The 22,194-nt window shown below is 50.7% G+C and overlaps 1 protein-coding gene across 1 annotated transcript in view; it reads left to right on the forward strand.

Moving 5' to 3' along the window:
* Positions 1–18,466, forward strand: part of SQLE (squalene epoxidase) — a 322,632-nt gene extending 304,166 nt beyond the window's left edge. Inside the window, exon 11 of the mRNA XM_069621611.1 lies at positions 18,009–18,466. Within this exon, the coding sequence (XP_069477712.1) occupies positions 18,009–18,201 (193 nt within the window). The 3' untranslated portion in view covers positions 18,202–18,466. The remainder of the gene's footprint in view (positions 1–18,008) is intronic.
* The last annotated feature ends 3,728 nt before the right edge of the window (positions 18,467–22,194 follow it).

Genomic DNA, 22,194 nt, shown 5'->3' on the forward strand with positions numbered 1-22,194 from the left:
CTGGCACATGTCTCCTCCCACTCCTGCATCTTCATCGGGGATCCTCCTCCGCCTCCTATGCCCATGGCCAGATTCCTGTTGGCCGATAATATGCTGCGTACACGGAGGCGCAGATCATCCCACCGCTTGCGCACGTCCTTTACGGTGCGGGGGGTGGAGCCCACCGCACTGACTTTCTGCGCCACCTCAGCCCAGATCTCCTTTTTTCTCAGGAGTGCAGGGCGCCGCATGTCGCTAGCAAACACTACGTCTGCATTTGCAGCCAGGGTGTCTGCCAGCATTTTCAATTCCTCGTTTGAAAAGCGTTCTTTGCGCTGGCGCACATCGGCTTTCTTTAGGGCCTTGGGCATTGTTTGTTATTGTGGGAAGTGGTTTTGCCAGTTGTGGTGCTGCTGCAGGTCCTGAGTGCAGGGGATGGCAATGGATTGTGTTTTTAAAGATGGCCGCCGGGCTCTTTCCCGTTCCTGTGCGATGACGCTATTTCCGGTTCCGGTGTTTTACGGTGACCGCTAATAGCAGTGACCGCTAATAGCAGTGACCGCTAATAGCGGTGACCGCTAATAGCATGCAGCATGAGGGCGGAGGTGCTATCAGCACTTTGGTCGGAGCCGGAAAGGTGCTTTTGCGCCATGGCGGTAGGGTCATTTACCGGCATGGCCCTATGCGCGTGTCCGCTTACTCGTAATGGAACGCTATTAGCGGTCTCCTGCGAGGGCAGACACGCTAATAGCGCCATGCCGGTAAATCGCATTTTTTACCGCCTAACGTGTAATGAGGCCCATAGTCATTACAACTGCACCCTCAGTGAAAACCCTAGGCATCTATTTAGACTCCACATTATCAATGGACAGACAAGTCAGTGCCATCTCATCAGCAGCAGCCCACACTTCTAAAATAACAAATGCTGTGAAACCTCACCTAACACAAAAGAGCCACCTCAACATCGCCTGAGCCACCATAGGCGCAAAACTAGACTACTGCAATATCCTACTCTTGGGCACATCCACACATAACTTGAATCGATTACAAACAGCACAAAACAATGCCCTAAGAGCGGCACTCAGGACTACCAGGAGAGATCACATCTCCCAGGCTAGAAGGGACGCCCACTGGCTCCCAGTCTGAGAACGTATAGCATTTAAAGCCCTCACCATCCCACACAGATGCCTCACCCAATCTGCGCCAGCATATTTAGTAGAGAGAATACACCAGGCACCATCACACAGGCCTAAACGTAACAAATACTCATACCAACTCTCTGTCCCAGCATTTAACAGAGTGAAAGCTGGAGGATCCAGCTTTGAAGTTCTAGCTCCCAAAGCATGGAACTCGCTACCACCCAATCTAAGGAGTGAACAATCCCTCTCTGTCTTCAGAAAAACACTAAAAACTAGATTGTTCAACTAAACTATCTAATACTCTGTACTTCCTTCAATACTGTTCCTCTGTGACCAACATTGTTTATTGTCATCTGCATTTCACATTTGTTTCTCTGTACCAAGCTGAGTATTCTGTAACGGCGCCACGATGCCTCCGGGCCACTGGTCGCTTGATAAATCCTAAATAAATAAATAAATAGTGCTTTTGCTGCAGATCTGGGATTCTCCATAAATTATCCAAAGTCCTGCTTGGAGCCATCGCAGAACGTTCTGTTTCTGGGAGCCCGACTCAACACAGTGGCTTGCCTGCTGTCTCCCTCGGAAGAGAGGGTAGTGCTCATCCTAGGCAGGGGTTAGCACCTTTCATTGGCATAGGCAGCTACGGTGCGAGCCGTCAAGTCGCTGTTGGGCATGATGACCTCCTGCATCAACCTCGTCCTCCTTTGCAGATCACAGATGAGGCCTCTCCAAGAGTTTTTGGATGCGATGTGGCTGCAAGTCTCTGGATCTTGGATGGACAAGATCGCCCTCAATGAGGAGTTCCTACCAGCAATACAGTGGTTGGGCGTGCGCTCTCATCTCACGCAAGGTGCCCCATTCCAAGTGCCCCCTTACCAGGAGACAGTCACCATGGACACTTCTCTTGAAGGTTGGGGAGTTCACACCTGACAGTTGCACGCCAGAGGCCTCTGGCTGCCAGAAGAGAAGACACCTCACAACAATGTCCATGGGGCTCTGGGCAGTCTTCTGAGCCCTCAAAGTTCATCCTGCCATCGCTGAGGGGCAAGGTGGTGAGGATCTTCACGGACAACACCACTGCCATGTACTACATCCGCAAGCAGGGCGGGATGTGCTCTCTGGCGCTCTACAGCGAGGCCCAGGATCTGTGGCACTGGGCCAGTCGTCAGGAAATGTTTCTCGCCCCTTTTCACATGACGGGCACAAAGAACACCATTGCAGACTCGCTCAGCGGGGAGCTACGGTTTTGCCTTGAGTTGAAGATTTGCCAGGAGCAGGTGGATCTTCTATTGCATGAATGGGGTCAAGCCCAAATCGACTTTCTTCACTACAGCGACACATTTAAGTGTCAGAAGTTTGCCAGCAGGTTCGTGCAGCCTGAGGAGATTGGGAGAGGCATTCTCGTTCCCGTGGGAACTTTTCTTATACGCTTTTCCTCCGTTCCCACTCCTATTATGAAAGATCAACACACTCACAGTGTCACTGCAGGATGATACTCATTGCTCACGCGTGGTAGCAGCAAATCTGGTATCCAGACCTGCTACGTCTGTCTGCGGTTCTGTCCATCAGGCTGACACTACTTCCGGACCTTCTCTCCAGAGAGGGACGAGCGATTCTGCACCATGAACCAGCGTCGCTGAAGCTCAGGGCCTGGGTCCTACAGCCCGAGTTTGGACATTAATTCTTTACCTGCAGAGTGTAAGAACATCCTGGCCAAGGCCAGGGCCTCTTCAACGTTGATGTGCTAAGGCCATAAGTGGAAGCGTTTCTATGTGTGAAGCGGGCTCAGAAGATTACCCCTCTGCGGATCACATACCTGCTTTCCTTGGCCAAGGCTTGTCATCCTCATGCCTCTATCAAGGTGCACCTGGCTGCTATATCCCGTTACACCAGAACACCGGGTAGGCCTTCTCTGTGGTCGCACAGACTTGGCAAGGATTTCCTCAAAGGACTCTTCAGGACTTTTCCGCTGGTGAAGGCTCCTGCCCCGGTTTAGAAGCACAATGTGGTTTTGACTAAGCTCATGGGGGCCCCCCTTTGAGTCGATGCATCAGGCCCTGCTTAAGATTCTATCGTGGAAGACGGCATTTCTCGTGGCAATCACCTCGGCCAGGCGGTTCGGGGAGATCCAGGCCCTGTCATGCAAGCAGCCGTACTTGTCCTTCTACGCTTCAGGGCTGGTACTGCGTGCACACCCCACCTGCCAAAGGTGCCGTCAGAGTTCCACCTCAACAAGCCTTTGGTGTTGCCTGTCTTCTTCCCGAATCTATCGTCGCCAGCCGAGAGGGCCTTGAATTTGCTGGACGTTGCTCATGCCTTGAAATTTTACGTGGCACGCACGAAGGGCTTTCAGTAAACTTCTCAGCTGTTTGTCACTTTTGGACCTGTGAATCACAGAAAGGTCTTGTCGGGGGCTTCCATCTCCAGGTGGCTCTCCGGCTGTATCATGCAGTGTCATCGACTGGCTAGCAAGCCACTGCCAAGCCAGCGAAGTGCCCACTCCTCCAGAGCCATCGCAGCAACAACAGCGTTTCTCACTGTTGTGCCCCTGCTCGACATCTGCCGGGTTGCTACATGGAGGTCCACGCACACCTTCTTAAGGTTCTACTGCGTCGACAGGGATTCCAGGGAGGAGTCCGTAGTCAACCAGGCGGTGCTACGCAACCTGTTCATTTGAGGTGAGTTGTTTCCAGGGGTGTGTGTTTATTGCTTCTGTTGAGCCTTGCCATCTCCTGTGGTTGTGTATGTGTACTTCGAGTGGATTGTGTCCTCCAACGTATTCCTCATCTTAGATGTATTCCATCCAGCTTTGCTGCTCTTCGGAAATTTATTCGGCAGAGGGCGCTGTGCTTCGATGTCGTCGAGTCGATGGTCCCTCGAAGGCCTCCGTCAAGGGTGACGTCATCGGGTGTATAAGTAGCACGTGCAGCGCCCGTTGGCCTCAGTTCCGTTTTTCTGCAGTATACGTTGCTTCGGACATTCGGCACGCCTCGAGTTCTGTGAGAAGATATATAATAACGAAATATGTCCTCGTCATCGACGCCGACCACGACCCCGAAATCGGGATTCAAAAAGTGCAAATCGTGCGGGTCAAAAATGTCGATCACGGACCTCAAGAGTGTTTGTGGTGCCTCGGAGAAGGCCACGACATGGAGGCCTGTACGAAGTGTCAGGCGATGACGGGGAAGGCCTTGCGAGAGAGGAGAGGAAAGCTACAGGTAGGTCGAAAAACCAATCAAAAAACCTCTAGCGTCGAGTCGAGATCCCGTGCGAATTCTCCTCGACGCGAAAGGCATCGATCGAGGTCCCGTAGCGATTCCCATCGCTCGTCGTCTTCGTCAAAAAGATCGAAGAAACAACGCCAGAGGTCTCCCTCCACCTCGTCGTCAGACGAGTCTCCAAAAAAGATGAAATGCCCCACGAAACATTAGTCTACCGAAGAGTGGGAAGCATTCAGGCTCAAAATGATGGAGGTGTTTGAAAAAGCGAAGCCTCGGTCCGCGCCTTCTTCGGAAGCCGGCCGGGAGCGTCATCGCTCCGACACTCGCGCGCCCTTGAGCCCGGGTGATCGAAAAAGGAAGGATAGGGAACCTTCCAGGACGCTGAGTGAAAAACGCTCGAGCCGAGTCGACCGCTCGAGGTCATCGACGCCGTCCGAGACCCATCATACGTCGAAGGGAAAATCTTCGAAGGTTGCCTTGACGCCCTCGAAGCAGACCCTGTCGACGACCACGGTGTCGTCGACGCCGTTATCGACGTCGACGCCGAAACCCTCAGCGCCAAAGGCTCCAGCCAAGCCAGGGAAGCCAGAAAAAGAGAAGGATAAGGTTACAAAACCTGTATTGTCCTCAGAGCCAGGTACTAGACCTCTTCCTCCTCCTCTCCCAAACCTCTCCCCAGAAAGGAGTTTTTCAAATCCCTGACCTCAATTTTTGAGGAACAGGAGAGATCTGATGAGGAGAATGTACCTTTTGGGCTGGAATATGGCACCCCAAATGTCCCAGAATGTTTCAGAAGAAAGCCGAATGAGGGACTTGGTGGAATCATTACACAATGCAAGTGGCATTGACACATCTCCTGAAAATGACTTTGGCAGACCAGAACCAGGAGAGCATGCCAGTCCATCATACCGTCAATTAATGACAAAGGTAGTAGATTACTTAGGATGGGCTAAACCATCAGCCCAGTTCATCCAGGATGATTTAACAGATATATTGGAGCATGGTCCCACCGAAGACCCAGTTTCACTTTCATGTAGCCCTGCAAAATAGGGTGGCCAAGAATTGGGAAACTCCGGATTCTATTCCTCCGGTAAATAAATCCCTCGCCTCAAAATACCGCCCGGCCAGTAGCGACCCCGGCTATCATAATACTCAACTCCTGAGAGTCTGGTCATAGAGTCAGCCACAGCTTCTAACAAACTTGCATACCCGTCTATCCCTCCAGACAGGGACGATAAGCGTGTGGATGGTTGGGCACGGAAGGTATTTTCAGTCGGGAGCATAGCATTAAATTCTGCCAACTCCACATGTACCTTGGCAAAATTTTCATACACTCTTTGGGAGTGCATTGCAATGGCGGCAGAGCACATACCAGAAGGGGAAGAAAGGGAAGGGTTCCTAGCCATCGCTAGAGATGGAAAGGAAGCCATGCAGGAATCCCTTCAATCTGGATTGGACACTGCGAATAGTGTAAGCAGGTCCATGGGCACTAGCACGGTAATGCGCAGATTTGCGTGGTTACGGAAGTCGGGTTTCGCACCGGACGCACAGAACCGCCTTCTGAACATGCCTTTTGACGGGTCTCACCTTTTTGGCAACAAGGCTGACGAGAGCCTTGAGAGGTTGCAGACCTCAAAAGCAGCTGCCAAATCTTTAGGAGCTGCTATTAGGCAACCTCAGCCTTTTCGTGCGCAAGGACAGTCATGGAGGGGACAATCCTATCGTTACTACACCTCATATGGAAAGGCGAGAGGAATGGCCAGTCAAAGAGGCCAGAAAAAGGCCACTTGTGGTGGACGAGGAAAACGTGCTAAACCAGCTCCAGCTGCAGCCTCTCTGCCATCAGCGGCTGCAACATCCGCCACAAAACCGCTTTGAGGACTTGCATCACAAAACACCTGTAGAGGGCAGGCTGTCACAGCATCTGCAAGAATGGCGAGCCATTACTTCAGTTGTTTGGGCTCTAGAAATAATAGCCCAAGGTTACTGCCTTCCTTTTCTAACGCAACCTCAAAGCAATCCACCAGGGAGACACCCGTTGAAGTCTTCAAACCCGCTCCTACAGCAGGAAGTTTTAACCCTGCTGGAGAAAGGTGCTATAGAACCAGTACCTGCAGCGGAGAGGAACAAGGGATGGTACTCCCCGTATTTTTTTATCCCCAAAAAGGACGGAGGACTGAGACCCATCTTGGACTTAAGAAACATGAACAAGTTCCTCAGAAAGGACAGGTTCAAGATGGTTACCCTTTCTCAGATCCTTCTGGCCCTTCAACTTCAGGACTGGTTGGTGTCATTGGACCTCCAGGATGCTTATTTTCATGTGCCGATTCATCTCAAACACAGAAAATACCTGGGGGGCGCTGTTGCGCCGAACGAAGATGGCCGCCTGATGTCAGTGCTCTGAGCCGGGAGAGTTGAAGATCTCGCCTAGCACCCGTCCAGTGCACTTGTGCAGACCCACGCTTGCGGAGCGGACGTGTGAAGCCTTCCGCTATCCCCTGACTGAGACCGGTGCCCCGGCATCGCCGGATGACCCTGGTGCGCCGCCCGGCATTGAGAGCGGACGCCGGCGCTTGCCCTTCCCGGCCTGCGGCTCCGGCGCCCCCGACCCGCTCACGTAACTTTTGAGCGCGGCGCGGTGGGCCTCGGTGGGGGAGGGGCGCTGTGCCTCCATCTGACCTCCTCTGGAGACGGGCCCTGTGCGGCCGCGGACGGTGTCTCTGGGCCCCGCCGGCGCTTCGTCCTGCTGCTGTCTTCGCGCCTTCCGCCTACCGAGCTCTGGGACGCCGGGTGGCGTCGGCGCCTCCGATTCTGGCACCTGCCATCACTGCGGTCCCGGCTCCACCGTCGCGTTGGTGCCCTTCCTCCGCTGCCCCCCTCCTGTCGCCGTGGAGGCCGCTTCGAGGACCAGGTAGGGGGGTGCGGGGGGTGGCTCTGCGCTGTGACCGGCTGGCGGGTGCCTGATCCTCCGGGTCCGGCTCTCCTCACTGGCTGGGGACGCGGTGCTGCGGCAGCCGGCCCCGCTGGTCCACTCATCGCCCCGATCCGGAGGACCCATTGACCCGCGCCTCGGTGTGGGGGCGGCCGCCCTGAGAACTTCCTTGTGCCGTTGTTGGCCCCGTGGATCTGCCCGGCCGGCTCGCCCGCATCCCCCTGATTTGCGCTTCTGACTCTGGGTGGACTGGCGGCGGGGTGAGGAGCATAACCCGGCCTCTTGCGACGGCGGCCCAGGTGGCCCTGAGCTCTCTCGAGCTACACAAGGCGCCAAGAGTACCCATAAACTTGCGGTGGACAATTGTCAACAAATTCATCCCCCCGAGGTGTGAGTTGGGCATCCGCCTTGGCCAGAGATATTGGGGCTGGACCTCTGGTAGCCGGATTGCCTGGTATTCCCCCCCTGTCTGGCCCTGCGTCACCCGCCCCTGTTGGTGGTGGTCCCAGCTCCAGTTCTACAGCTCCCGTGCTGCTCCCTCCCACGCAGAGGCCTCCCCCTGTCCTTGCGGGTGCGGACGAGCGCTCCCTTGGTGGCGCTGCACGCGGCCCCGTCACCAACATGACCAAGGGGGCTGGAGCTGGCAAGAAACAAAGTTCGCTCAACATGTTTGCAAAAACTCCGTCCAAGGCACCCCCCGACCCGCCTGAGGAGACACCCATGGTCTCGACGCCTTCTACCTCGGATGACTCACAGAAGATGCTTGAGTACATGAAGGAGGGATTTACCGCACTGACACCAAGTTGGACGACATGAGTGGAACCATCTCGTCTATTAAAGCCCATATGGAAAGAACGGACGGCCGGGTCGCCGAGGTTGAGACCAGGGTGGGTGTCGCGGAGGATGACCTGCTGTCGCTGCGGGCTGCAGTATCTACACTCACTAATCGTGTCTCAGCGGTGGAGAGGAAGAATGATGACCTAGAATCTCGCTCTAGGCGAAACAACCTGCGTATCATTGGCGTTGCGGAGGACAGTGTCAAAGAGCCCATGGAGGACTATGTTGAGCGTATCCTTTTAACTGTACTTGATGCCCCGCAGCTCTCCTCACACTTTGCGGTCGAAAGGGCACATCGATCTCTCACTGCTAAGCCTAAGCCGGGCGCGCCTCCCCGACCCATCATCGCCAGGATCCTAAATTTTCGGGATCGAGACGCATTGCTGCGTGCAGCCAGAGCCAAGGGTGAGCTGCGCTTTGGCTCGGCAAGAATCCATCTGTACCCCGACTTCTCGGTCACGGTTCAACAGGAGCGCAGAACCTTTCTTGCTGTTAAAAAGAGACTCCGTGACCTGGGGGTTAAATACTCTATGCTTTTCCCGGCGAAATTAAGGATTGAACACTTGAATCAGACCTTCTTCTTCACCATCCCAGAGGAGGCATCGAAATTCATTGACGAACCCTTTCCCGGCTGATGACTGTTTCCGCACTCATAGTATGGGGCGCCCGGAGGTGGCCCCCCAGCACATGACGTTGGCAGTAAAGGTTTCACCACCGCCAGGTCCCCTATGATATTCGGGATTTCAGCTGACTTTTGATCACCGGTTTTGATCTCGCTGTCTCCAGTGCCCCCCCCTCGGGGGTCCACCATTTGCTTATAAATGACTCTATTAAGCTGGAGCGGCTTGGTCCCTGCGGGGCCCCCGGCGCGCAGGCTGTGGCGCAGTTGACCACGGGCAGCCGGACCCGTCTGCTCGGGCCCATGCCCCACTCTGGGCACGAGGGATTTTCGGCTCGCCTCGGTCTGGTTGCCGGGGCCCCCTTGACTGTTGCATTCACCTTGATTTGTTGATTGATCTGTTAGCTTATACAGCACCTTAGATCTTGAGCCGCTCCGCTCCCGATATTCTGTACCCATACGGCTCCCGTACACTACCACTATGTTTTGTTACTTACTACTATTGCACTGTGTAACATCCTTAAGCTCTCCCCGGTTTCAGCATGACATCGCTAGGCTGACTTGCAGCCCCCCAGGCGTAGATGCCTAGTATTTTGTTGGTCTTGTTGTTAATGGGTTTGGGTTTCTTCCCTCGAGTTTTGGGAGGGATGTGGGTGGGGGGAATGGGGGGAGGGGTAGTTAATGTTGAAAATGACTCGGCAACCACTAGGGGCACCACATGCTATACAGCACTACATCACACACTCACGACTGGGGATCCCTCCACGTCGGGATCCGTAGAGTTTCTCCTTTTTGTTAATGCACTACAGTTATTGTATCAATATCCCCAACTAAATGGCAAGTAAGGCCCTGACGTTCATGAGCTGGAACGTTCGTGGTTTAGGCAATCATAAAAAAATGCGCCAGATACAATTATACGCAGAACGCCACGGGGTCAAAATTCTCTGCTTACAAGAAACCCATGCCCGCTCCGAGCAATGTGATCGGTTTGCAAAACAGTGGGGTTCCCAAAGATATTATACTAACTATTCTACCCAGAGCCGCGGCACACTCACTCTAATACACAGAAGTTTGAAATTTGTGTGCAATCACTCACGTATAGACCCCCTTGGCAGATATGTCCTGCTCGTTGGTACACTACAGTGTCAAGAGGTGGCCATCCTAAACATCTACGGTCCCAACGTTGACGATCCAGACTTTTATTTACACCTAGTCTCGCTCCTGCAGGGATTTCCCCTGATCCCGATCATATGGGGAGGAGACTTTAATACTATACTGGATGTCACCCTAGACAGATCGGGCACGCGGCCTCGCCAACTCTCCAGAGCGGCCCACACCATACTTACTATTCTGCCACATCTGACACTGGTTGATTCCTGGCGGTTAACAAACCCTGATGTCCGGGAATACTCATATTATTCCACAGTCCACGACTCCCACTCCAGAATAGATAGATGGCTCATCACTGACAGGTTAGTCAGGTCACTGTCTCACCAGGGTATCCTTCCCAGAACACTATCTGATCACTCGGCTGTCGTCATCTCGCTAGAATGGGGTCCTGACGCCAATAGACCTAAGTTGTGGAGGTTAAGCTCACGCACGCTCCTTGACCAGGCCTTTACGGCCGAACTTGAATTGGCCATTGAAGAGTTCTTTGAACTCAACACTGGTTCGGTGACAACTTACTCCATGCTCTGGGAATCATTCAAGGCATACACGAGGGGTGTGGCTATCTCCAAGGGAAGCGGCATTCTTAAAAGGATCCGCGCGGACATCTCCGTTAGTGAATCAACCCTCGCCGGTCTTGAGGCTCCATACGCTCTTAACCACTCCTCAAGCACTCTTTCGGCCCTGGGATCGGAATTAGATAACTTTCGGGCCCTTGCAGAGCGTGAGGTCAAATTCCTAGAGTCCCCATGCTTGGCGAGGAAATACGGCGAAGGTGAACGCCCCGGCCGTATGCTAGCCAGGATGCTCCGTCGCGAACTCGGTGCCCCCAATATTCCGCCTATAGCAAGATCGGACGGCTCCATGGCTCAGTCCCCACAGGACATCAACTCCGAATTTCTTGCATTTTATACATCTCTATACTCCGAGACCAATGACCCCCCTATTTCGGAAATAGATTCCTTTCTAGACTCTCTCCCTCTATCAGTTTTATCCTCCGAGGCTGGTGCCTCTCTGGAGAGTCCTATCACGTCTGAGGAGATCACCGAAGCCATCGAATCACTGGCATCTGGCAAGGCCCCTGGCCCGGATGGATTACCCATTGAATTTTATAAGCAATACAAGTCACTGCTGGTCCCGCACTTGTTGGGCCTCTGGGAGGAATCTTGCGAAAAGGGTATACTCCCCCCCCCTCTCTTCGGGAGGCAGTGATAATGGTTCTCCCCAAACCGGGCAAGCCCCCATCCCAGTGCAGCTCATACCGCCCCCTCTCGTTGATTAACAGCGATGTAAAAGTGTACGCTAAACTGTTAGCCAACCGTTTAGCCCCTATTCTACCCCACATTATTCATCCTGATCAGGCAGGGTTTGTCCCTGGAAGGTCCACATCCTTAAATTTAAGAAGACTCTTTAATGTGATTAGTAGGGTCGGCCCCACCACGCAGGCGGTAGCAGCCACTTTGGACATGCAGAAGGCCTTCGACTCGGTTTCCTGGAAATACTTGTGGCGGGTCCTTGTGAAATGTAAATTTGGTCACAATTTCCAAACCTGGGTTAAGCTGCTTTACACCTCCCCTTCAGCTAGAGTCCGCACTGAGGACAGATGCTCCGCCCCTTTCCAGATAGCCAGAGGAACACGCCAGGGATGTCCTTTCTCTCCACTAATCTTTGCCGTAGCCATTGAACCATTTGCTGACATGATTCGCCAGGCACATGCCCATAGGGGATTACGCACAGCCGGTCAGGCTGACAGTGTCTCTCTGTACGCAGACGATGCCCTGCTGTATATTCGCTCACCAGACATTAACCTTGCTCCTATCCTCGCTGACGTCGCCAGATTTGGCGACATATCAGGATTAAAAGTGAACTGCTCCAAATCCACGCTGTTCCCGCTTACTGAATGCACGTATCCTCCCCCTGATCTGTTGGGTTTCTCCTGGTCTCAATCTAGTTTCACATACTTGGGGGTGGAGGTGTCCCGATCCATAACAAGGCTGCGCGAGGACAACTACTCGAACTATCTAACGGCCCTGTCCGGTAAGACGTCTAATTGGAACAAGCTCCCCATTTCATTAGCAGGTAGGATCAGCATCCTTAAAATGGTAGTATTACCCCAACTTTTATACCGGTTCACCAATGTACCTGTATGGCCAGGCGATATATTCTTTAAGTCACTACGTCACATTACAAACTCCTTCCTTTGGCACTCAGGTGCGGTTAGGCTTAAACTTTCTACGCTTACCACACCGAAAGAATTTGGGGGGTTTGGCGCACCGGATTTCTTGAGGTATTGGGTGGTGGCTCAATCACAATTCGCCTCCCATTGGTTTAATACCATCGATCCCCCCCCCCCCGCATGTCCGGCTCGAGAGGTTATCTGCTGCTGACCGAGTGCTAGGTTCCCTCATTCTTAAACCTATACCAGCTGACCCCGACTCGGCGGACCCAGTGACATGCACCTCCTTAGCGCTCACTAAACTTTGGGCCCTGGTTACCACACCACGGCCATTCCATGGAGACCTACCGCTTTGGAACTTTCTCCCTGATGTATTACCCATCCCGCCATCCACTGTAACCCGTTGGGCTGAAGCCGGCTTCCTGTCGCTCTGCAATATTTACGAGCAGGGCAATTTCGTCGAGTGGGCGGACCTCCCCCCATCCCTCAAACGCCGCCCCACTGCATGGCTACAATTTTCTTCCCTTCGCAGGAATCTCAAATTCAGATACCCTGATTTTCCCACAATACCGCCTGATGACTCCATAGTGGCGGAACTCTGCTCATACCTATCCTTTAGGGGTAAAGTGTCGAGACTATATGCACTGGTGCAATCTAGAGCTGTCCCGGCCTTCACTAAGCTGAAGCACAGTTGGGAGGTCGACCTCGAGGTGGAGATCAGTGACGAGAGGTGGTCCCGAATGTGTGCTCGCACTCAGGATGTCTCCTATAACTCAAAATTTAAGCTTATACAGTTTAAGATTCTCCATAGGTACCATCACACACCTAAGAGACTGCACCGTATGTTCCCGGATTCCCCCTCCAGCTGCCCCAGATGCGGCATGGAACAAGCAACCTACATCCATATGCTATGGCACTGCCCACTCCTATCGCAATTCTGGACCGAGATTTGCTCCACGCTATCAGACATGCTGGGACTCCCCATTGCCCCCACCCCACTACACTGTCTCTTTCACGAATTCCCCCGGCTGGGCCGGAAAGCCAGACGGCTTGCGGGTCTCTGTATGTTGCTGGCGGTCCGCTGCATTCTGTTATGCTGGCTCCGTGCCAGACCACCTATATATTCACAATGGCTTAGAGCAGTTACGTGGGCTCATGACACTGAGGAAACCTGGAGTGCAATGCAACATCCGCATTGTCGGCCAATAGATGTCTGGCAAAGCTTCCGGGATTACATGGCCTCCTTGCCTTCTCCTTCATGCACAGCTGGTGTCTCTCCTAAAAATGTATAATGAAGTGTATAATATGCTCAGCTGTACGAATGATTGTTTCATATGCTGATATCTAGATGGATCTATGAGTTCTCGCTTCACTGCCCCAAAAGTTGAACAGTCGTGTGTTGTTGTTGATGCATATTTATGTATATTTACTCTTGATGTCTTAGCTGCCATGTGGCCGGCCCAGGCCCTGTCTCCTCAGGTGTGTTGTCTAGTCAAACAATAAAAACAAGTTTAAAAAAAAAAAAACACAGAAAATACCTGAGGTTCGTAGTTGGCGACTCACATTATCAGTTTCGAGTCCTGCCTTTCGGGTTGACCTCCGCCCGAGGGTCTTCACCAAGCTAATGGTAGTCGTGGCAGCGCACCTCAGGAGAGGGGGGATTCATGTCTATCCCTACCTGGACGATTGGTTGATCAGAGCGCGTTCTGCCGAGCATCTGAAAGTTACCTGCCACTTCCTCCACAAACTGGGCTTCTCTCAAGTTCAAGAAGTCACAGATGACACCTTCCCAACAGCTTCAGTACATAGGAGCTGTATTAGACACGTCCTTGGGAAAGAGCTCACCTCCCAAGTCGAGGGCTCAAGACATACTTCAGATGGTTTCCAAATTCTAAAATTCCCAAAATCTCCACGCTTATGACTTTTTAAGGTTGCTCGGCCTCATGACATCCTGCATCTTTCTGGTGCCAGAGGCACGCTTGAGGATGAGATCCCTTCAATGGGCCCTAAAGACTCAGTGGTCCCAGTTCTCGGGTCAAATGACGGATCTTCTTCAGACTCCGAACAAGGTCAGACAAGACCTTCTATGGTGGACCTGTACAGAGAACATCCTAAAAGGAGAACCTTTTTGGCAACCATGGCCGGAGATCACAGTAGTGACGGACGCCTCACTCCTGGGGTGAAGACTCATGCCAACGATTTGACAATCAACGGTCGTTCGTCTCCATTGGAGTGCAAACTACATATCAACCTTTTAGAGCTGAGGGCAATCAGACTAGCGCTGAAGGCCTTCCTGCCATCTGTCAGGGGAAAGAATGTCCTGATAATGATGGACAACACAGTGGCCATGCACTACCTAAACAAAAGAGGAGGTGTGGGGTCACTACCTCTGTGCAGAGAGGCAATGCAGCTCTGGTATTGGGCGATTCAGGAAGGAATCTCTTTAACAGCAATTCATCTAGCCGTTGAAGAAAATATGGCAGCAGATGCTCTGAGCAGGCAGAGCACGGTATCCCACGAATGGGAACTGGCTCAGGAAGTCATTCAAGAGATCTTCGCCCTTTGGGGAACCCCTCAAGTAGACCTGTTTGCCACCGGAATCAACCGAAAATGCGAAAGGTATTGCTCAAGGGAATTTCCCCCGAGAGGAGCCCTGCGGGACGCGTTTGTGGTGGAGTGGAATTTCCCACTATTTTACGCGTTCCCTCCGATTCCCGTCATTCCTCAGGTCATCAGGAGGCTGAGAAGGTTTTGGAGCCGCATGATCCTAATTGCCCCGGATTGGGCCGGGAGAACGTGGTACCCGGACCTTCTAGACATGTCCATCTGTCCTCCAGTACGTCTTCCTCAGAGAGAGAACCTTCTCTCTCAAATGGAGGGTCAGGTTCTCCATCCAGAGGTCAAAATGCTCAACCTTCATGCTTGGTATCTGAAAGGCTGAGATACAGGGATTGAAACCTTCCAGATGACGTTATGGAGGTGTTGCTTTCGGCAAGAAGGTCAGCAACAAAGTCTCTATACCGTTGCCGTTGGAAAAGGTTTTGCAACTGGTGCAGAGAAAAGAATGTTGATCCTTTCCTATGTTCTATTCCGGAAGTATTATCTTTCCTACTGACCCTAGCACATAGAGGTCTGAATATCGGAACAATAAAAGGTTACCTTGCGGCGCTTTCCATTTTCAAGCGCTCATCGGAAGAATGCTCCTACTTCAAAATTCCTTTGATAATACAATTCTTAAAGGGACTCACTAATGTGTTTCCTCCTCACCCATTTCAAGTACCGATCTGGGATCTAAATTTAGTCCTAAAATTCTTAATGTGTGCTCCTTTTGAGCCAATGCACACGTGTCCATTAAGATTACTAACGTGGAAAACAGCCTTCTTGGTTGCTCTAACATCAGCAAGAAGAGTGAGCGAATTGCAGGCACGGTCTTCTGGGCCACCCTTTACTGTGTTCCATAAGGACAGAGTTGTGTTGAGCGTAAAACCATAATTTTTACCGAAAGTAATATCTTGTTTTCATTTAAGTCAGAAAATTGTCTTACCCGCATTCTATCCTCCGCCCCATCCTTCGAAGGAGGAGGAAAGATTGCACAGGTTGAATCCGAAAAGAGTTTTAAGCTTTTACATCTCTAGACTTTCCAGACTTAGAGTGGACAACCAGCTGTTTATAGGTTACACAGGAAGGAAACTGGGTCAATCGGTGACAAAATTTCACGCTGGATTGTGCTTTGCATTTCAGAATGCTACATACTAGCTCAAAAAGACCCTCCGGAAGGGTTAAGGGCTCATTCCACCGGAGGCATCGCCTCCTCCACGGCCCTTCAAAGAGGTGTTCCACTAAGGTCCATTTTCGAAGCAGCAATTTGGTCTTCGCTACACACCTTCTCAAAATTCTATAACCTGGATGCTTCCCAGTCTAGGGAGCTAACTTTTGGAAAAGCAGTACTATACTCAGCCATCTAAGAGTATCGAAAAATCTACCCCCTCCTCCAGAGGAACTGTCCATACTGCTTTGGGAGTCTATCTGAGATGAGGAATACGTTGGAGGACACAATCCACTCGAAGAACAAGTTACTTACCAACTGGTAATGTTCTTTCGATTGGATGGATGTTCCTCCAACGTATTCCTCATCGCCCTCCCAGCCTACCCCTCTGTAGATTTTCCGGGTTATGGCCATCTCAAATCTTGCAAGGCTCATACCTGTCTGCCGGCACAATCTACACAGTACAAGATCAATGATATAAAGGGGAAAAACAGAACTGAGGCCAACGGGCGCCGCGTGTGCTACTTATACACCCGATGACGTTACCCTCGACGGAGGCCTTCGAGGGACCATTGACTCGACGACATCGACGCACAGCGCCCTCTGCCGAAAAAATTTCCGAAGAGCAGCAAAGCTGGATGGAATACATCTAAGATGAGGAATATGTTGGAGGAACATCCAATCGAAAGAACGTTACCAGTTGGTAAGTAACTTGTTATTCTGTGTAGTAGTTATTCATAAGCATGTGAATCCATGCCAGACCCCATGCTGGAGAAGGTTTAAGTAATTTCCTGTAACTATTGTTCTCCAGCATGGGCCTAGCATGGATTCACATGCAAACCCTCCCTCCTTCCCCTTTGTTGCTCTTCTTGGTTCATACTGCCACTTTACGTGCTTAGCAAATCTGAAGATGGCCACCAGGGGTGGAGCTTAGGGTGAGGACTGCCATTGGATGGGGGCAGAATGACCCAGAGGACAGTGATTGATTTGGAGGAGAAATACAGTTTTAAAGTGGAAGTGAAACTGTTTTTCTTTTGCGAAGGATTCCCGGCCTGATGACGGGAAATATTTATGAGCATGGGAATCCATGCCAGACCCATGCTGGAGAACAATAGTTAGTAAGTAACTTAATCCTTCCCATGTTCTAGTTTCCTCTCTGGTATGTTAAATAGAATTGTGCCATGAATAAAAGGCCCTCCCGAAAGGATAATTAGCTGTTACTGTGGAGGTCCAAGACTTAAGTGCAGTTTCCAATGTTCCCTCAATTAAATGTCCTCTTTCAATGTTCAAGGTAACTTGTTTAAACCCACCATTGTTGCAATTTGTAGGAGAAATTATAGTTATACAATTGGAAAGTGGCCACTGCGACTTGCATGTTTTCACTCTTTCAATCTACAACCATAGCAGTGCAGGATCTACCATTTTGTATTCACTCCGGCAGAAGATTTTCAAATCAATCAAGACAAGATGATCAGCAACAAACACACATTTGTAACACTATTTTCATTTCACTTTTCAAGAAATACAGCCAAGTTTAGAAATGACAATGAAGGATCCATGTTAGCAATGCATTTAAAACAGTGAAATGGACACCACATCGCCTGATATTTTGGTATTAGCATACTTGATCAAAAAACATTTGACCTTTTCGATTTTACTGATCTTTTTTGATCGATTTTTCGGTCAAATTAAATTAAATAAATATATGGGGAATAGGTTAATGTCGGAGGAAGTAGGAGAAGGGTGCGGGCGGTCTCCACCCGGCATTGCTGACCAAAATAACGACACAGAAAATAGGTCAAATTGCAAAAGGTTAAATATTTTTGACCAAGTATACATAAAAGATATTTTTCACTTGTGAATTGGAAAGTGGCCACTGCGGCTGATGGGAGTTGGAAAAAACTGTTGAACAATCGAAAGGTTATGCTTCATTTATTGTAGTTATACATTTGTGTTAAAAGTGTATCTCCTTTGTACTTTGGCTTCTCAACATCAGAGGTTACAGATTCAGGGACAGGTAGCCTACGTGCACCCAAGGCTGGGGATGCATAGATAGATCCAAGAAGCTACCTGCCCTGCATCTATTTTCAAAATAAAACGCAATTGGTTTTAAACAGACTTTGACATATTTTGTTTCCTTTGTTTGACTGTTTTACTTCTGCTCTATTACAGGTTGTCCCCTAAACCATTTGTGCTGATCGGCCATTTCTTCGCTGTTGCCTTGTACGCTGTTTACTTCTGCTTTAAGTCAGAGTCTTGGAGCACCAAACCACGAGCCTTTTACAGTAGTGTTGCTATCCTATACAAAGCCTGCTCTGTTTTGTTTCCCCTCATTTACTCTGAAATGGCATACTTGGTTTACTAAATTTAAAAATAAAATGAAAGTCAAGAAATAGTATGCATCCATGCCTTGAAGATCTTTTTGGAATTGATTAAAATACTATTGAATCAGAGAAACTGTGTTGCATATGTTGAAATACATATTGATGGGATTTCAGTTGCCGTAATACGTGTATTTTAAACAGTTTTGTATATTTGTATATATGTAAAGAGCAAACCGTGATAAATCACCTGGTTGTTTATTTGTGAGCACAATGGATTGTTTACATGAAATAAATTAATTTAAACTACTTTTCGTATTATTTTAAGAACTACCAACCTTGCTCTTTCTGGCCTCTAACCTTTTCTTTTGTGTGTGTTTGCCATCTAATAATTTTAATTAAATGCTATATACTCTTTGTTTTTAAACATTGTACACGTTTTGTTATGCTAACATTTTTTAAAAAAACATTTTTATTGTTTTAAACATCACACCCAACATTACAACTTTGGACGTTCATAATCAATGTCAAATCAACGCATTATACATTTCCCGGCCTCCCCCGTCCATCCCCCCGAACTGGAGCCGTTTCATCGGTGTCATCTACGTGAGCATTTTCGGGAATCTTGGTGCTTGTTGACTCATCTGAGTCTTCTGTTTCTTGACTGGCCTGGTAAGGGGTAGCCATTGAGGTCACCAATTGCCTCCAGGCCATCAGGGCGCCCACTTCCTCTTCTCCCTCCCTAGTGACGGCTTCAAACCAAACCGCAGTTTCTGCTTCTGCCCATCTCAGGAGGTCCGCCCACCATATTTCCACTCTAGGCCTATGGGCCGCCTTCCAACACATTGCAATCCTGTGCTTGGCCAGGACATATGCCAGGTCTTTCATTTTGTTGATGTGCTTTAAATTACGTGGCCTGGGGAAATTCCCAAGCATGCATGCCCAGGCAGACACCACACCCCCCCGGCCATTTTAATCCTTATCTCCTCCCAGAATTTATGCACCTCTGGGCAAGCCCAGAACATTTGTAACAACCCTGCCTCCTCCTCTCCACACCTGGGGCATTTCTGTATGGCCGAGCCTCCAAACCTGGCTATTCTTCGAGGGGTCAGATAGGCTCTGTGGGTGATGTACAGCTGGATCTGCTGGAGTCTCGCATTCCGGGACACCTTTTTGTGGTACCTCTGAGCTCTATCCCATTGTCCATCCGTCATGGGTTCTCCTATCTCCTCCTCCCAATCATGCCTTAGCTGGAGTAGCTCCCTCTCTGCCTTCGCTCTTAGGAGCTCATATATCCTAGATATTTCATGTCCACCCTCTGAGACGTCATACATCATTTCCAGGGTGGCATCAGGTTCTCCCGCCAGCGCCGTCTCGGGCCACCTTGCCCTTACCCGTTTCAAGAGCCTGATATATGTGATGTATTGGCCACTATGCACCCCTGTCTCCTCCTGCAACCCCTGAAACTCCAATACCTCTCCTTCCTGCCATATATCTCCAAGGGTGGCTAGACCCACTGGTTCCCAGTATCTGCGAAACGTTTCGAACAATTGGGGGTCATCCCCGCATCGAGCCACCAGCGGGACTTGCTGAGAGAGCGGGTCTGGGTCGCCCACCATTTTCCATGCTCTGTGCCAAACTTCCCAGCCCAACTCCAATAGTCTCCCCCTCCCCACCATCTTAGTTGTATGTGTCCACACTGTATCTCTTAGAAAGTATGGGGCTGAGTCACCCTGCAAGAGTCTGGCTTCTGCCGAGTCCTCCGCTGACAACCACCTGGCCACATACAACAGCTGTCCTGCCAGGTAATACAGTTCAAAGTTTGGCAGGTTTATGCCCCCCTTATCACAAGTGTTCTGTAGCTTCCACAGGGCCACCCTATTCCTGGAGTTGCCCCATATAAAGCCCCTGCACATGCCATGGAGTCTCACGAAGAAGCGTCTGGGGATCAAGTATGGGATATTCACAAAAGTGCAAGAGTCTGGGCAGAACGACCATTTTGAGCAGAGCTGCTCTCCCCATCATGGCCATGGGCAACCTGGACCAGAACGCCATACTATTCCTAATACCCTCCATTGCTCTCTCTGGATTATGTTTGTGCTCTATCTCTATCTTATGGTAAATATTCACACCCAAATACTTGAATGTCACGGTCTGCCAGGGTATCCGCAGGACGGGTAGCCTCGCCACTGGGGTGCTCCTATACCTTCCCAAGGGGAACAAGCTAGACTTCCCAGGGTTAACCGATATGCCCGAGAGGGTGGCGTATTGATCCATCACCTCCAGTACATATTGCAGGTTTTCTTCCAGGTGGCGCAAGTAGAGAAGCATATTATCTGCATACAGTGATATCAGATGTGTGCCCCCTGTCGTGCTGATCCCCACCTCCCCGTATTGTTGCCGCAGGCATATTGCTAGCAGCTCTAATGCCAGGATGTATAACATGGGTGACCAGGGGCAGCCCTGTCTGGTCCCTCTGCTGAGTTGCCACTTATCTGAGATTATGGGTCCAGTTTTAACTCTTGCAATCGGGGAACTATATAGCAACTGGACCCATCTGACATATCCTGGTCCCATTCCATATCCTTTCAGGGTTGCTTTCAACCACGGCCACCGCAACGAATCAAAGGCTTTCACCGCGTCCAGCGACACGATTGCCATCTCGCCCGAGTCTTCCTTAGTTTGATCAATGATATGGTGCAGCCTCCTGTTGTTATCTGTGATGTTTCTACCAAGGACATAACCCGTCTGGTCTGGATGCCGATTACCCTCTTTAGTCTATTGGCTAGCACTGCTGTGAGTATTTTGCTGTCCTGATTAAGCATGGACAAGTGCCTATAGGACCCACATTCCGTGTCCGGCTTACCTGGTTTCAGGAGCGGGACGATCACTGCCTCGCGGAGGGACGCTGGCAGTTCCCCCTGCTCATAGGCTTCATTGAACATGGCCAGCAGCGGCTGGAGTAGCTCCTGCTTGTATGTTTTATAGAATTCGCTGGGTAACCCATCCGACCCGGGCGCTTTACATGTAGGGAGGTGTTGGATCACCGCTTCCAGTTCGTCTGCGGTAATGGGGGAGTCTAAGACTGCACGTTCTAGATCATCCAATGTGGGCAACCCCATATCCTCTATTGTTTCCAGTAGTTCCTGGCTCATATCTTCTCCTGTATCCTCATATAATCGTCTATAGTACTTAAGGAACTCTCCGTTCACCCCCTCCTGGGTGTTATAAATTCGACCTTCTGCATCTCTGACCTCTCTGATCACCGGACGGGGGGTCTCATTTTTGTATAGCCAGGCCAGTAGTCTTCCTGGTTTGTCCCCCCCTGCATGGAATATCTCCGTATATTTCTTATAATTCAATTTGCATAGTCTATCCCAAAGCTCACTACAAGCTAACTGTAAGTCTTTTATCTTGGCTCTATTCTCTCGGGCGGTCCCCTCCCCTCTCCAGCTCTCTTTCTATTTCTAGCAGTGCCCGTTCAATACCCCCTTGGAGCCCCTTAGATTTTGATATGGCTACCCCACGCACCACCACCTTAAATGCTTCCCATACTGTTTCCACAGAGCGTACACTGCCCGTATTAGTTTCAAAGTATTCCTCAATGGCCTCCCTCGAAATTCTGCATCCTGTAGAGCCTCAGTTCTGAGCCTCCATGTCGGGATACGCGCTCTGGGGGGTTGATGTTGCCACTCTACAACCAGAGGCGAATGGTCGGATAATACCCTGGCCTTGTATTCGGCCCCCACCATTTCTCCCGCTATCCCCGCCGCCGCAAACACATAATCCAACCTTGTGTGCAGGTCATGTGGTGCTGCATAGTGCGAATACTGCCTATCCGTTGGGTGTAGTCTTCTCCACACGTCCTCCAGGCTGAGGTCTATCAATAGTGTCCTCAATGCTTTAGCTGCTGGCGCCGGCTTCCCTGATTTGTCATCTGATCTATCAATCCTGGGGTTCAGGGTACAATTGAAGTCCCCTCCCCACACCGTCGCGACGCCCACCAGGGGGCTAATTTTACTGTATAGGGACCTAAA

The sequence above is a fragment of the Ambystoma mexicanum genome, chromosome 5q, assembly GCF_040938575.1.
Source record: "Ambystoma mexicanum isolate Mex_15411 chromosome 5q, UKY_AmexF1_1, whole genome shotgun sequence".
Taxonomy (NCBI): Eukaryota; Metazoa; Chordata; class Amphibia; order Caudata; family Ambystomatidae; genus Ambystoma; species Ambystoma mexicanum.